The sequence below is a fragment of the Salvelinus fontinalis genome, chromosome 34, assembly GCF_029448725.1.
Source record: "Salvelinus fontinalis isolate EN_2023a chromosome 34, ASM2944872v1, whole genome shotgun sequence".
Lineage (NCBI taxonomy): Eukaryota > Metazoa > Chordata > Actinopteri > Salmoniformes > Salmonidae > Salvelinus > Salvelinus fontinalis.
In genome coordinates, this window is record NC_074698.1 from 4,786,883 (window position 1) to 4,802,258 (window position 15,376).

The following is a 15,376-nucleotide window of genomic DNA, read 5'->3' on the forward strand; positions in this document are numbered from 1 at the left end:
ACAGTTGTCATGCGTCCACTAAATGAAGCTGTTGTTACTCCATCTAGTCACAACAGTAGAAGCATAAACAAACCATCTGTGGGACAAATCATAAGTATCATAACACTGGGACGAAAGTAACACAGGGTTGAAAGTAACATGCCCATTTTCTCAGATAACTCAGAAGCTAGAACGATGTAGGGAAGTCAGCACGACTATCGGACCCAGAAATGTTTTTGGGTTGTAGAGATGTGCTTACATATGTCATTTTCTTAACCCATCTAGTGACTAAACGACAGCATAGCTTTTAAGTATCATGTTAGCTAGTCTTGGGTGAGACAAAAGGTCAACTGATGACCTGGAATAAAATAAACACATGTTTAATTAAGCACTGGCCATTGCCTCTTCTAATTCATATTGCTATCTAAATGTTTAAAAATGATATGACATCTTTAAAATAATGCCTTAATTGACTTGATTAGCTTCTCACAAAAAGCTTTTAAAATCGACAGGTTAGAGGTTTAAAAAAAATAATATATATATATATAGCTATGATTCTGGGGGTCACGCCATGGAAATGTGATAAGCATGATGAGTTTGCCATTTGTGAAGAGAATATAAATGTTTATTCCATTACGTCACGAGGAGTAGCATGACAAAGCCAACTGGTGCACATCTGATTTGTAGGGCTAAACGTGAATAGTCATTTAACATTTCCATTAAAGAAAACTTTGGTTAATATAGCTATTATGTGTTCATTTTAGTCCGATTAATAGGCTAAATAAGTCAAAAATAGTGGTTGCGCGACTTAGCGATGTTGACGCATGGTTAATTTGAATGAATTTCAAACCGATATACTTATTTATTGAATCGAGACGAATAAACTATGGCTGATAGTACCTTTGTTGAAAGTAAGGAGCATTACAAACCAGAAAAAATGTAAATAAGACAGATATTGTGCACTTTTGGCCAGCTGTTAATTTTGCGCCAAGCTTGTTTTAGTTTAGACCCACCTGGCAGGTACAAAAGTAGTGTTAGTTTCGTTCTCGGTCTTTATATTTTAAAATAATGTATCCTAGACATTTAATTACAGTTTATAATGGTATAGGACATATATACTGTAAGTTGTTTATCAAAAAATATGATTTTTTCTAGCACTATCGATCTCTGAGTAAATAGGAAAAAACTAAAAAGTAGTGTTACTTTCATCCCGGTTCTCCCCTACATGAAGTAAAAGCTAAGCAGAAAATGGTAGTAATGACACCTGATGTAAAGAACCACCACCAAAAAGAGCAGGTAACTCTTAACAGTAAGGGTAAAATTGACTTTGTTTGTACACTGGCTTTAGCCATAACATACACTGCATAAGTTAAGTCAATAAATATCCTGACTGTAAAGTCTATACCAAAGATTCCAATCAAACACCAACAAATAGTTGTTCATTACAACACAAGACCCATAAACCCATTATCAACTCAAAGCGTTTCGAACAAACCGTGTAACTTTGTCTTTTTGCTGCATGGAGAGCTAAACCTGAAATAATATTTTTTATAAGCACAATTTAAACATCGAGTTACTAATCTATTGTGTAACTGCTTTGCAGAGAACATGCTGTATACAGTTAGCCTTTATTGATGATGAACGGTACATAAACAAAATGGTTCTTGCATAGGCTACCTGGTATCAATGTCTTCTGAAGAGGGACAACAGTGAACCCCTGGATTGGATACTGAAGAGGGGAGTTGGATGGAGCAAAAATAAGCCTGTTCAGACTGGAGCTTGTCCTAGGTGATTATCAAATGGGAAACATTCATGTTTCCCCGAGTACAGCACGTACAGTAGGTCGCGCGCATATCTAAGACATACCAATCAATTTAGTGAGTATTCTTCCATTTTTGAAATGGAAGAATATCATGCCCAGAAATGACCTGCTTGCCAGTGTAACGGAATTACAATTAACTAACTCCACAGTTGGCTTGAAATGTTAAATGGGTGACGGTCACGAGTGTTGCGAAGCACTGGTCTCGTGTTCGAGCCAGGTATGAGCCGAATCGGGCGGGGAACGGGGTTACTCGCTAAGCAAGCTACGTGATTTCCGTAACACCAGGTTACATTTGTAATATTTTCACCCACCTGATATGATGCTTCCTGTACTCCTCAGCTCTTCGTTTGACTATGTCATCATACCGGTCTTTTGGAAGGTGATCTTTCAGTACCAACACTCCGCTTCCCTGACAGGTGCAATTGGGTTGTCTGAGACTGGTGGATGGTACGGCTCTATTGATTCGCAGGGACAAATAGATCACAATCTGCAAGAACTGGAAAGGTTCCATTGCTGAAGATAGAGGCCCAATATACAATTTTAAAACTGGTACAGTACTTTATTGATTTTCGCGATGGCAGAACCGTCTTTAAAAAACAAGTGTGTTTTCAGGCTTCACCATAACCGGTGAAAGTCTTCCAACTAAAAGTTCAAACAAACAGTTACTGATAAAGAAAATGTACCTTGTTTGCTGAGAAACTAATTGATATGCGTCTTCTTCTGTTGTGCTATGGTGGTATATGAAGGAGTACATCACTGATGCTGACAGACAGAAAATAGCTAGGACAAGTACCTGCTTGCACCTACCCATCTGTAGAAGACAAGAGCATCACATTTTGACCAAGGAAGCAATGTAAATTCTTGAAGGGGCTACCCACTGGGAACAAACTGGTTGAATCAATGTTATCGCCATCATATATATATATATATATATATATATATATATACACACACACACACTGCTCAAAAAAATAAAGGGAACACTTAAACAACACAATGTAACTCCAAGTCAAGCACACTTCTGTGAAATCAAACTGTCCACTTAGGAAGCAACACTGATTGACAATAAATGTCACATGCTGTTGTGCAAATGGAATAGAAAAAAGGTGGAAATGATATGCAATTAGCAAGACACCCCCAATAAAGGAATGGTTCTGCAGGTGGTGACCACAGACCACTTCTCAGTTCCTATGCTTCCTGGCTGATGTTTTGGTCACTTTTGAATGCTGGCGGTGCTTTCACTCTAGTGGTAGCATGAGACGGAGTCTACAACCCACACAAGTGGCTCGGGTAGTGCAGTTCATCCAGGATGGCACATCAATGCGAGCTGTGGCAAAAAGGATTGCAGTGTCTGTCAGCGTAGTGTCCAGAGCATGGAGGCGCTACCAGGAGACAGGCCAGTACATCAGGAGACGTGGAGGAGGCCGTACGAGGGCAACAACCCAGCAGCAGGACCGCTACCTCCGCATTTGTGCAAGGAGGTGCACTGCCAGAGCCCTGCAAAATGACCTCCAGCAGGCCACAAATGTGCATCGAACTCGAATGTGAAAATGAGACATGAGCCTGCAACTACATCTCTCCAGAGTTGTACTTCATCATGTATTTCATTAGAGAATCATAGCCATGGGAAGTACATTGAAATACATTTGCCTGTAATTTAGCCACAGAGGATCAATAGATTACAAAAGAAATCATGTATAGCCTAGCTGTGGGTTGTGTGTAAACCCAATCACAATGCATTGCTTACAGTCGGGAACGGATGGCAAATCTGTCAGTGAACAGCATGCGGCCAAAACAGGCCTTTTGCAATATTTCAAATGCAATTGTGGGATAGCAAAGGTTGGAAAGCAAATGGGTCCTGCTGAAACAAAAAAAATTAAAAGCCTATCTTGAGAGAGATAGGCATTTGGCAGGAGCCAATCGTCTATCGTCAGTGAGTGAGATGCACACCATTGGGTGAGTCATTGAACCTGGAAAGCTGTTTGATGACTAGATTTTCCTCATATCAAATCAAATGTTATTGGTCACATTCACATATTTTGCAGATGTTATTGCAGAAACATTAGTATACATACATACAATAAGTATACAAACAGACAATGGTAACATATGCTAGGGGGCACAACAGATTACAGATTGAAGACCTTAAAAGATGCACACGTATTGACTGTTTTAACAGCTTTCTTATTGGAAGAATGTAGAATGATCTTAAATGTACTGCTCGAATTCCTTATTAGAAAACATGAAAGAGTTCACTCGTAAAAAAACATTTACATTTATGAATATGACATTTTACCATTAGCACAATTAGATTTATGAGGTCAAATTGTTTTTTCTTTATCCTTATTATAGATAAGGAAACCGAGCAGCACATTCTCCCAAAATAAACAAAAGTCATCAAGAATATTAACAATTATAAATATCTTGCGGTAATGCCATAATAAATGCAACATTGTTTCTGGATGCTCAACACAATGTGTTGTTAATGTCTTTTTTGAGTTTCTTCCGGTAATGATTCGCAAGGTAATACTTATAGATCATTCTGAGAGACCTCTTTGACCTTGTTAACAAGCAGGTTCTTGTGTGGTAATAACCATACTTTTTTCCAACAGATATTATTGACAAATGTATTCTAGTAAGTTGTGACATAAGGAATATATACAGTATCCCTTTGAAATAAAGCACGTGTAGATCGGTTGTTCTAAAGAAGTAATGAGAAACACATTTTTCCTATTGGAGAGTCAACTGGATTAAGCGAGGGTAGCTCAAGAAGGTGAGGTCTGGCTCCACCTCTAAACAACATGAGAGTTCCAGATGGAATAGCATCAAAGACTATGGCGAACTCTGTACGTGTGAGTTATATTGTAACGAGATAAACATTCCTCATAATTGAGTAACAATCCTTCGGCATTAAAAAGTTGATTCACCAGGAGGATATGAAAAAATAAAGACTTGTTTCTATACAAAATATCCTTACTGTTCCGAATGAAATACCTATGCGGGGGGAATTACACACACACATATTTTAGTGACCACGCTAAGAATACTTGCCTATGAAAAGCAGATAATTTTGCTGGAATCTTATCAATTTTATAGTTACAAAGTAACAAAATTGAAGCCGATATTATTTTTATTTGTCAAACGGCAGCAAAGGATCGATCATAATTTCACCAGAATAAGACCCTCGATATTTATTGGAGTATAAAACGCCATCACAACATTTTCACCACCCTTTGAAGTTCATAACATATTTTTGCCTAATAAACTGCATGCTTTCCTGAGTCATAGTAGGAGGTACAACACCATCGTGTGACTCCATGTTTAATATGATGGTTATTATATCAATATTTGCCGCATAAAGGCGTTTCACCAATATTTCTCGCAACATTACCGACACACAGATCCCACCTTGTCTAGTGCATTTTATTTTGTGACATTTGAAAAGTTTACCGACAAATTTGCCCTGTCATAACATTTGTTTTATCCGACACATAGGCTACTCACATAAAAAGGTTGGATGGAAAACTAGTTAGTGTAGCTCCGCGCACTTCTAGTTGTAGGCTACAATCTTACTTTAGGTTTGTGGTGCGTGGAACAAGAAGTAATCGTAATGAATAGAAAAAAGAACAAGGTTGGGACAGTTGATCTAAGAGGCATGCATTTAATGTATTTATGAGCTCCGAGTGGCGCAGCGGTCTGAAGGCACTGCATCTTAGTGTTAGAGGCGTCAATACAGGCCCTGGTTCGATGTATCACAACCGGCCAAGATTGAGAGTCCGATAGGGCTGCGCACAATTGGCCCAGCGTCTTCCGGGTTAGGTTTTGGCTAGGGTAGGCAGTAATTGTAAAAAGGAATTTGTTCTTAACTGCATAGTTTAAAAAATATAAGTTATATTCTTTCTTTATTTAATCTACCGATTTTGAAGAATGGCTTGCAGATACTTATTGGATGGATAAACCACAATAAATGTAAATTAGCCTAATGTAAATACAAAAAAAGCTGTTATAATATAGCCATAGCATTACTAATAAACATTTACATAAGACAATATGCAAATGTTTACTATTAATTTAATGAATGTTCCGTAGGTCTACTATTTAGGCCTATAGGGCTAATTGTATGCCTTGACGCATAGCCTACTAGTCTATACAAACAGAAAGCCTATATCAATTATTCTAACTACATTTTAAAACTGCTTAGTGAAAAGTAAAGCTAAAATACAAACCTTTTGCACACAATTCGACGATGGTCCAGTCTGTCCATTCATTTAACTTAAAAAAATCAAAAAAAAATCTACAGCAGATCTGATCAGAGGGTGAACCAAAGATTATGGATATATTGACAAGACACACGTCTCTCTGCCCTAACAATGAGTCGTTGTCAGCAAAGCAGCACAACGGCTGTCTAGCTCCCCGGCAATACTTTATTTAGCTTGGTGCATAGGTCATTACTGTAATCAGTTTTTGAATATTCGATAAGGTTGTTGACATCACCCGCCTGTATTCAATGGAGAGAGATGCTATTGTAACCCTTGTTATTTGGGTGCTTTGAGGTACAGTCCATATCCTTCCGCCCCTCTACGTCCTCTGATATTAATGAGCCTAGACTATTCAAATGAGATGTGTACGTGTTTTAGGAATGCTGCTGAGACACGTAGTCACATCCTTGCTCATCGTACATTACTTCAAAAACGTCACATGGGTAAGCAATACTTCTGTGAGCTGTTTTATATTGATTTAGGTACTTAATATAACGTAGTTCCATGTGTAATGGTGTTAAAGTGAAAATATGTTAGTATTTACAGAGCATTCGAAAAGTATTCAGACCTCTTGACTTTTTCCACATTTTGTTAAGTTACAGCCTTATTCAAGAATGTATTCAATTGTTTTCCCCCCCTCATCAATCTACACACAATACCCCATAGTGACAAAGCAAAAACAGTTTAGATTTTTTTTTTTTATAGCAAATTTATGAAAATAAATGGAAATATCACATTTAGATAAGTTCAGACCCTTTACTCAGTACTTTGTTAAATCACCTTTGGCAGCGATTACAGCCTTGAGTCTTCTTGGGTATGACGCTACAAGCTTGGCACACCTGTATTTGGGGAGTTTCTCCCATTTTTCTCTGCAGATCCACTCAAGCTCTGTCAGGTTGGATGGGGAGCGTCGCTGCACAGCTATTTTCAGGTCTCTCCAGCGATCTTAGATTTGGTTCAAGTCCGGGCTCTGGCTGGGCCACTCAAGGACATTCAGAGATGTATCCCGAAGCCACTCCTGCGCTGTCTTGGATGTGTGCTTAGGGTCGTTGTCCTGTTGGAAGGTGAACCTTCGCCCTAGTCTGAGGTCCTGAGCGCTCTGGAGCAGGTTTTCAACAAGGATCGCTCTGAACTTTGCTCCATTCATCTTTCCCTCAATCCTGACTAGTCTTCATGTCCCGGCCACTTAAACATCCCCACAGCATGATGCTCCCACCACCATGCTTCGTCGTAGGGATGGTCCCAGGTTTTCTCCATACGTGACACTTGGCAATCAGGCCAAAGAGTTCAATCTTGGTTACATCAGACCAGAGAATCTTGTTTGATATTTTATTAGGATCCCCATTAGCTGTTGCAAAAGCAGCAGCTACTCTTCCTGGGGTCCACACAAAACATGACATAATAAAAAACATTAGTAGACAACAGCAGCTCAAGGACAGAACGACAAACATTTTTTTTAAAGGCACATGTATCCTACATATACACAAACTATCTAGGTAAAATAAGGGAGAGGCATTGTACAGTGAGGTGTTGCTTTATTTGCTTTTTGAAACCAGGTTGGCTGTTAATTTGAGCAATATGAGATGGAACGGAGTTCTATGCAATAATGGCTCTATATAATACTGTACACTTTCGTGAATTAATTCTGGATTTGGGGACTGTGAAAAGACCCCTGGTGCCATTTTGATGGGGTAAGAGTGTGTGTGTCAGAGTTGTGTGTAAATTGACTATGTAAACAATTTGGGATTTATCAGATTAATGTTTCTTATAAAAATAAGTGATGCAGTCAGTCTCTCCTCAACTCTTAGCCAATAGAGACTGGCATGCATAGTATTTCTATCAGCCCTCTGATTACAATGAAGAGCAAGAGGTGCCACTCTGTTCTGGGCCAGCTGCAGCTTAACTACGTCCTTCCTTGCAGCACTGGACCACACAACTGGACAAGAATCAAGATTAGACAAAACTAGAGCCTGCAGAACTTGCTTTTTGGAGTGTGGTGTCAAAAAAGCAGAGCATCTCTTTATTACAGACAGACCTCTCCCCATCTTTACATCCATTGAATCTATCTGTTTTGAACATGGCATTACCTTAGATTGTAAACTGTCATGTCATTTAGTCTCCTCAACTTGTTCAACAGCCACACCATTCATTACCAGATTCAGTTGAGGTCAGGAACATAGGAAATGATTTGTACCAAATAAAATAATCTCTAAAACTAAGAGCATTGTATGACAGTTTATGACTGGCCACCCATTCCAAAACAGACTTCAGCTCTTTGTTAAGTGTTTCAGTGACTTCATTAGCTTTGGTTGCTGTTGCGTATATGGTTAAATCATCAGCATACATGGACACATGCTTTGTTTAAAGCCAGTGGCAGGTCATTGTCAAAAATAGAAAAGAGTAGATGGCCTAGAGAGCTGCCCTGAGGTACACCATACTTTACATATTTGACATTAAATCAATTTAAAGTTTATTTGTCACGTGCGCCGAATACAACAGGTGTAGACCTTGAAGTGAAATGCTTACTTACAGGCTCTAACCAATAGTGCAAAAAAGGTATTAGGTGAACAATAGGTAGGTAAAGAAATAAAACAACAGTAAAAAGACAGGCTATATACAGTAGTGAGGCTACATACAGACACCGGTTAGTCAGGCTGATTGAGGTAGTATGTACATGTAGATATGGTTAAAGTGACTATGCATATATGATGAACAGAGAGTAGCAGTGGCGTAAAAGAGGGGTTGGCGGGTGGGACACAATGCAGATAGCCCGGTTAGCCAATGTGCGGGAGCACTGGTTGGTCGGCCCAATTGATGTAGTATGTACATGAATGTATAGTTAAAGTGACTATGCATATATGATCAACAGAGAGTAGCAGCAGTGTAAAAATAGGGGTTGGGGGGGCACACAATGCAAATAGTCCAGGTAGCCATTTGATTACCTATTCAGGAGTCTTGTGGCTTGGGTGTAAAAACTGTTGAGACGCCTTTTTGTCCTAGACTTGGCACTCCGGTACCGCTTGCCATGCGGTAGTAGAGAGAACACTCTGACTGGGGTGGCTGGGGTCTGACAATTTTTAGGGCCTTCCTCTGACACCGCCTGGTGTAGAGGTCCTGGATGGCAGGCAGCTTAGCCCCAGTGATATACTGGGTCGTACGCACTACCCTCTGTAGTGCCTTGCGGTCAGAGGCAGAGCAATTGCAGTACCAGGCAGTGATGCAACCAGTGAGGATGCTCTTGATGTTGCAGCTGTAGAACCTTTTGAAGATCTCAGAACCCATGCCAAATCTTTTTAGGTTTCCTGAGGGGGAATAGGCTTTGTCGTGCCCTCTTCATGACTGTCTTGGTGTGTTTGGACCATTCTAGTTTGTTGTTGATGTGGACACCAAGAAACTTGACGCTCTCAACCTGCTCCACTACAGCCCCGTCGATGAGAATGGGGGCGTGCTCGGTCCTCCTTTTCCTGTAGTCCACAATCTTCTCCTTGATCTTGGTTACGTTGAGGAATAGGTTGTTATTCTGGCACCACCCGGCCAGGTCTCTGACCTCCTTCCTATAGGCTGTCTCGTCGTTGTTGGTGATCAGGCCTACCACTGTTGTGTCGTCTGCAAACTTAATGATGGTGTTGGAGTCGTGCCTGGCCATGCAGTCGCGGGTGAACAGGGAGTACAGGAGGTGACTGAGCATTAGAGAAGCTTCCATTAAAGAACACCTTTGAGTTCTATTAGATAGACAGCTCTGAATCCACGATATGGGAACAAGATTACCCACATGTATCGATCACATTTTTACTAATACTGTAGAACTTTGTTCTAAAGCTGTATCCGTACCCATTGGATGCAGTGATCACAATATAGTGGCTATATCCAGGAAAGCCAAAGTTCCAAAAGCTGGGCCTAAAATATTGTATAAGAGATCATACAAAAGATTTTGCTGTAACTCTTATGTGGATGATGTTTGTTGTGGAAATTCTAAATCGATAATGAGGTCGAGACAAGATATCACCAATCAGGATATTACTTTATTCAAAATGTATTAATAAGGAAAGCATGCTCTGCAATAACGATGGCTGGTCAACACATGGGTTGAGATCCCTGACAAAGAAATGTTATAGCAAAGATACACCTCCTTAGTCTACATGACAAACAGATGTGTTTTGAATGGGTCAAAAGGTTAGGATTCGTATGAAAGAAATTAATAATTCATAGCAGACAGTATCTGCTGTAAAGACTGTTCACATTGTGCGGAAACATCCTTATCCATACCTGAGCCATCCACACCCTGGTATCTCCCATTACACAAACTTTCTATGGAATGCGGGCTCCGAGAGAGGACAAGACCATCATAAATCAGTTGCTAGAGATCAATCTCAGAAGCCCACTCTCAGTTCACACAGACACAGTAGAGTTCTAAGAACCCTAGTCCACTGTTCTCAATCCTGGTCCTGGGGACCCAAAAGGTTGCACATTTTTGTTTTTGCCCTAGCACTACACAGCTGATTCAAATGATCGTCTCATCAAAAGGCTTTGATGATTTGAATCAGGTGTCTAGTGCAAAAACAAAAATTTGCCACCTTTTGGGTCCGATTGAGAACCGCTACATTCTTTTGCATAAAACAAACATTTGATGCACAAACAATATTACAACAATCTTGTAATTTCCCCACCATATGTTAAAACATTTTGTTGGTCTTATGTGATTAATAAGGAGCATCCAGATGCTGCACTTGAGTTTATGAAATTGCTTCTTCCAATTATTGATGAACATGCACCTGTTAAGAAACTGACTGTTAGAACTGTTAAGGCTCCGTGGATTGATGAGGAATTGAAAAACTGTATGGTTGAAAGAGATATTGCAAAAAGAGTGGATAATAAGTCTGGCTGCACATCTGACTGGCTGACTTACTGCAAATGTGGCTAAACTCAACAAAAAAAGAAGAAACTGTATTATGAAGCCAAGATCAATGATCTAAAGAATGATGGGAAAAAACCATTGGAGTACTTTAAATGAAATTATGGGCAGAAAGACAAATTCTACTCCACATTTCATCGAATCATCACAAAACTATTTGATTTTGCCAATTATTTTAATGGGTACTTCATTTGTCAAAGTGGGTAAACTTAGGCAGGAAATGCCAACAACGAACAGTGAGCCATCGTATTCATGCATAAAAAAAACGAATAACGATAGAAAAGCATTGCAACTTTAAATTTTGTAAAGTTAGTGTGGGAGAGGTGGAAAATGTATTGTTATCGATCAATAATGACAAACCTCCTGGCATTGACAACTTAGATGGAAAACTACTGAGGACGGTAGCTGACTCTATAGCCACTCCTATTTGTCATATATTTAATCTGAGACATACCTCTATAAATCAACTTGGGAGTAATGGACTTTTACTGCTGAGGCCTTAGAAAACACTGGAACTATTGTATCTCTTGCAAGTTTGTATAGCTGTGTATGCATGGGCTTGGTCCGAGGAGTAGCAGGTAATGACATCACAGGGGGTTGACTACAAGCATGATACAAGCAACTTGGACTTTTCCTATGGGGCAGAACTCAGGAGAGACATCGGTTGTATGTGTGATCTTTGACTTCTGTCGACAGCTGTATTATACGTGCACGTTGAGTGTTCCTTATTTGTTAAGTAATAAAACGGAGCACAGAAAAATGGAACCAACAGAAGCCAAAGTAATTCCCCTACCCTAACCGCAGACCAATAAGCTTGCTGCCAGCTCTTAGAAAACTGTTGGGGGGAAAAAAAATGGTGTTTCACCAAATACAATGCTATTTCTCTGTAAACAAATTAACAACAGACGTTCAGCATACTTATAGAGAAGGGTACTCAACATGTACTGCACTGACACAAATGACTGATTACTTATTTTTCCAGAATAAAATGACCCACGGACACTAGGGAAGCTTAACCAAGTTTAATTCTCCCCAAAGGTTCTGTACAGCTGTATTCAGACAGAAAAACATTTCTCACATCACAGTTTATATACATCCTACTTAAGACACTCCGTCTCTCCAATCCTTACATCGTATTGCTCCACGGGAAGCTAATAAAGAGGGTAACAGGATAACATCTTTATCACTGCCTTAAAATAATCTGTCCTCACCTCAACCCCTCTCTCATCTAATCTACAGATGTCCATCTATCTCACCCGTTTCACACGTTGCTCTCCTCTCATCCCCCCCGAACACATTCCGAAGCCATCTGTCGTTCAGAGAACCATTAACTTCTGACATAGGAAATGAGACTGTGTTCTATCTCAATGATCAAAGCTTCCAACAGTTGAAAGACATTGATAAGAAGATTGAGGGAGCTGTACTGCAAGATTTCAGTGCAGCCTTTGACCATAACCTGTTGCAAAAAAAACGCATTTGTTTTATGGCTTTTCAACCTCTACCATATCGTGGATTCAGAGCTATCTAATAGAGCTCAAAGGTTTTCTTTAATAAGAAGCTTTTTTAATGTCAAACATGTAAAGTATGGTGTACCAATGACCTGCCACTGGCATTAAACAAAGCATGTGTGTCCATGCATGCTGATGATTCAACCAGATACACATCAGCAACCACAGCTAATGAAGTCACTGAAACCCTTTACAAAGAGTTGCAATCTGTTTTGGAATGGGTGGCCAGTAATAAACTGGTCCTGAACATCTCTAAAACTAAGTTCATTGTATTTGGTACAAATCATTCCCTAAGTTCTAGACCTCGGCTGAATCTGTTAATGAATGGTGTGGCTGTTGAACAAGTTGAGGAGACTAAATTACTAGGCGTTACCCTAGACTGTAAACTGTCATGGTTTATAGGTTTATTGGTTTATATATTAATTGGTTGTAAAGATGGGGAGTGTCACAAAACCTCCAAGGCGCCCTATTGTAGCGGGCATTGATGCAGTAACGGCCCCTCTATCTACTTTTGGTGACTTTTTTATTAGACCACTCGCAGAACAGCTCCCCTCCTTTGTAAAGGACACCAGCAGTATGATCTCTATTATTGAATCTCTTGATTCTCTCCCTGATAATACTTTGTTAGTTACTTTTGATGTGGAGTCGTTATACACAAATATTCCACACGAGGGCGGTATTGAAGCTATGGAACATTTCCTTCTGCAACGTGACCCTAATGAACTACCTTCCAGTGCCTGCATTATAACATTGGCTGAAATAGTACTCACACACACACAACTACTTCGTGTTTCTAAATTATTTCTTTATTCAGACGAAGGGTACTGCCATGGGATCCCCCATGGCTTTTAACTATACTAATTTGTATGTGGGTTACATGGAGAAACAGTCTATTTTCAATCTTCTCAAATGTTTTTTTGCCTAACATTATTATTTGGAAACGGTATATTGATGATATTTTTGTTCTATGGAGGGGTGATGCAAAACAGCTCCAGGCGTTCCATGCTATTCTTAACTCCTGTTCAGAACATCTGAGATTTACTATGCAATCTGATACACGTCAAATCAGTTTTCTTGATATTCTGATCTTGTGTGAAGATAATATTCTATACACTGATCTTTACAGGAAACCTACTGATCGGAACAGTTTGTTGAGGGCTGATAGTTGTCACCCACTTCCCTTGAAAAATAGTGTGCCCTACAGCCAATTCTGTCGAAACAAAATAATTTGTAAAAAACAATCAGATTGACAGAAATATGGCTGAGACGCAAAGAAAATTCAAGTACAAAAATGGTCAGATAAATACTGCCATTGAGAAAATTCTAAATAAAACATGACCTTTTTCAAGGTGAGTCTAGCGAAAATAAACATTCTTGCGTACTAACTACCCGCTATTCAAAGTGCTCTGAACAAATTAAGGGAATCGTTAAAACATTGGCACATTCAAAGATCCGATGATAGTATCGGTAATGTGTTTTTGGACCTTCCCTTGGTCGTATTCTCGCGGGACAGACACCCCAGAGATCAATTGGTAAACTCTGATTTACCACCAAGATATCCCTGCACAATGTCTATTTGCGCCCTTAGTAGATGGAAACTACAAGTGGAATGGCTGTGCTCAATGCAATGGCACTTATAAATGTAGATCCCTCAAACACCCGATTTATCTTATAACTTGTCCTTGTGGTAAAAATGATCTTGGTAAAACAAAGCGCGAATTAAAAGTACGTATCTCGGCGCATCATTAGGTGCAAAAACTCGACTTACCCAGTTGCGACCAACTTTTTGGAAGCAAACCACTCGATTTCGTCTCTGCGTTATATTGGCATCGAACATGTAACCCTCCCTAGGAGAGGGGTGACCTCGACAATTTATTGTTAAAACGAGAGGCTGCCTGGATCTTTATTTTAAAGACCCTTGATCCCTTTGGTCTCAACGTAGACTTTGATCTGAAGCCATTATTGTGATTTTGCTATTGTAAATGTTAGTAGGCTTATGTAGCCAAATTGGGGTGTGTATAATTTGTAGAACGTTCCAACAGGAATCCGTTCCAAAAACTTAGTAAATATCAAGGTTGCCAACAAACAACGCATACAAAGTCGTAAACCGGTAGAATGAGATACCGGGTAGAGAGTGAGCTATGTAATTACGTTTTCACTCACCACGTTTATTCAGAAAAATGTCTCTCTTCGTTCCGGTAGCCTCAACCATTGGTTCGTTGGTTTAGTTGCAGGTGAACTCTGTTGCGCCTCAATTAGGGAATCGCTATGGTTGAAATGTAACTAATGACCGCCAGCCCCAGTATTTTATTAGTTAGGTGGCTTGTACACAATTGTTACAAATGATACTGTATACACCAGCCTACTCGTACTACATTGTATTTTGCCAAGTTCTCTCTGTGTTAATCCTGTTTCCCAAATATAGCAGGTAACTTGTCTGTGTCGATGTTGTTGAGTTCATCTTGCCTAGTTAAATAAAGATTAAATAAATTAGAACATTTAATATATATCCTTTGACTTATTTCAGGTAACATCAAGATGCTTGATTCACTACAGCTGCTTTTGAAAAACTTTCCAGTCGTTTTTGCTTTACATTCCGAATTTGAACGTCTGTTTATTGAACATATATATTAGTGTCTAATAAAAAAGAGCAACGTATGTAAAGCATCCCATCTGTTTTAACATTATAGTGTGCGTGTGTATGTGTGGTGTAGTGTAGTTCTTCTTGATGTCCACCAGGTGTCAGCACAGTTTCAATAGTGTCACACCAGGTTCACCACGTGAATACATCGAATGAATGCATTCGAAACAAGGTGTCACTTCATTCTTGCTATTTGATGGGAACTAGTGTAACGGATGTGAAATGGCTAGCTAGTTAGCGGGTACGCGCTAGTAG

At 39.6% G+C, this 15,376-nt stretch overlaps 1 protein-coding gene across 1 annotated transcript in view; it reads right to left on the minus strand.

Annotated features, from left to right (window-relative positions):
- The window catches only part of LOC129832895 (beta-1,4 N-acetylgalactosaminyltransferase 1-like), a 30,959-nt gene extending 16,235 nt beyond the window's left edge, over window positions 1–14,724 (minus strand). The window contains exons 1-5 of the mRNA XM_055896996.1: window positions 14,644–14,724; window positions 2,485–2,612; window positions 2,113–2,256; window positions 1,657–1,763; window positions 1,475–1,512 (exon numbers count right to left, since the gene is read on the minus strand). Of these exons, the coding sequence (XP_055752971.1) occupies window positions 1,475–1,512; window positions 1,657–1,763; window positions 2,113–2,256; window positions 2,485–2,612 (417 nt within the window). The 5' untranslated portion in view covers window positions 14,644–14,724. The remainder of the gene's footprint in view (window positions 1–1,474; window positions 1,513–1,656; window positions 1,764–2,112; window positions 2,257–2,484; window positions 2,613–14,643) is intronic.
- Window positions 14,725–15,376: the final 652 nt, after the last annotated feature.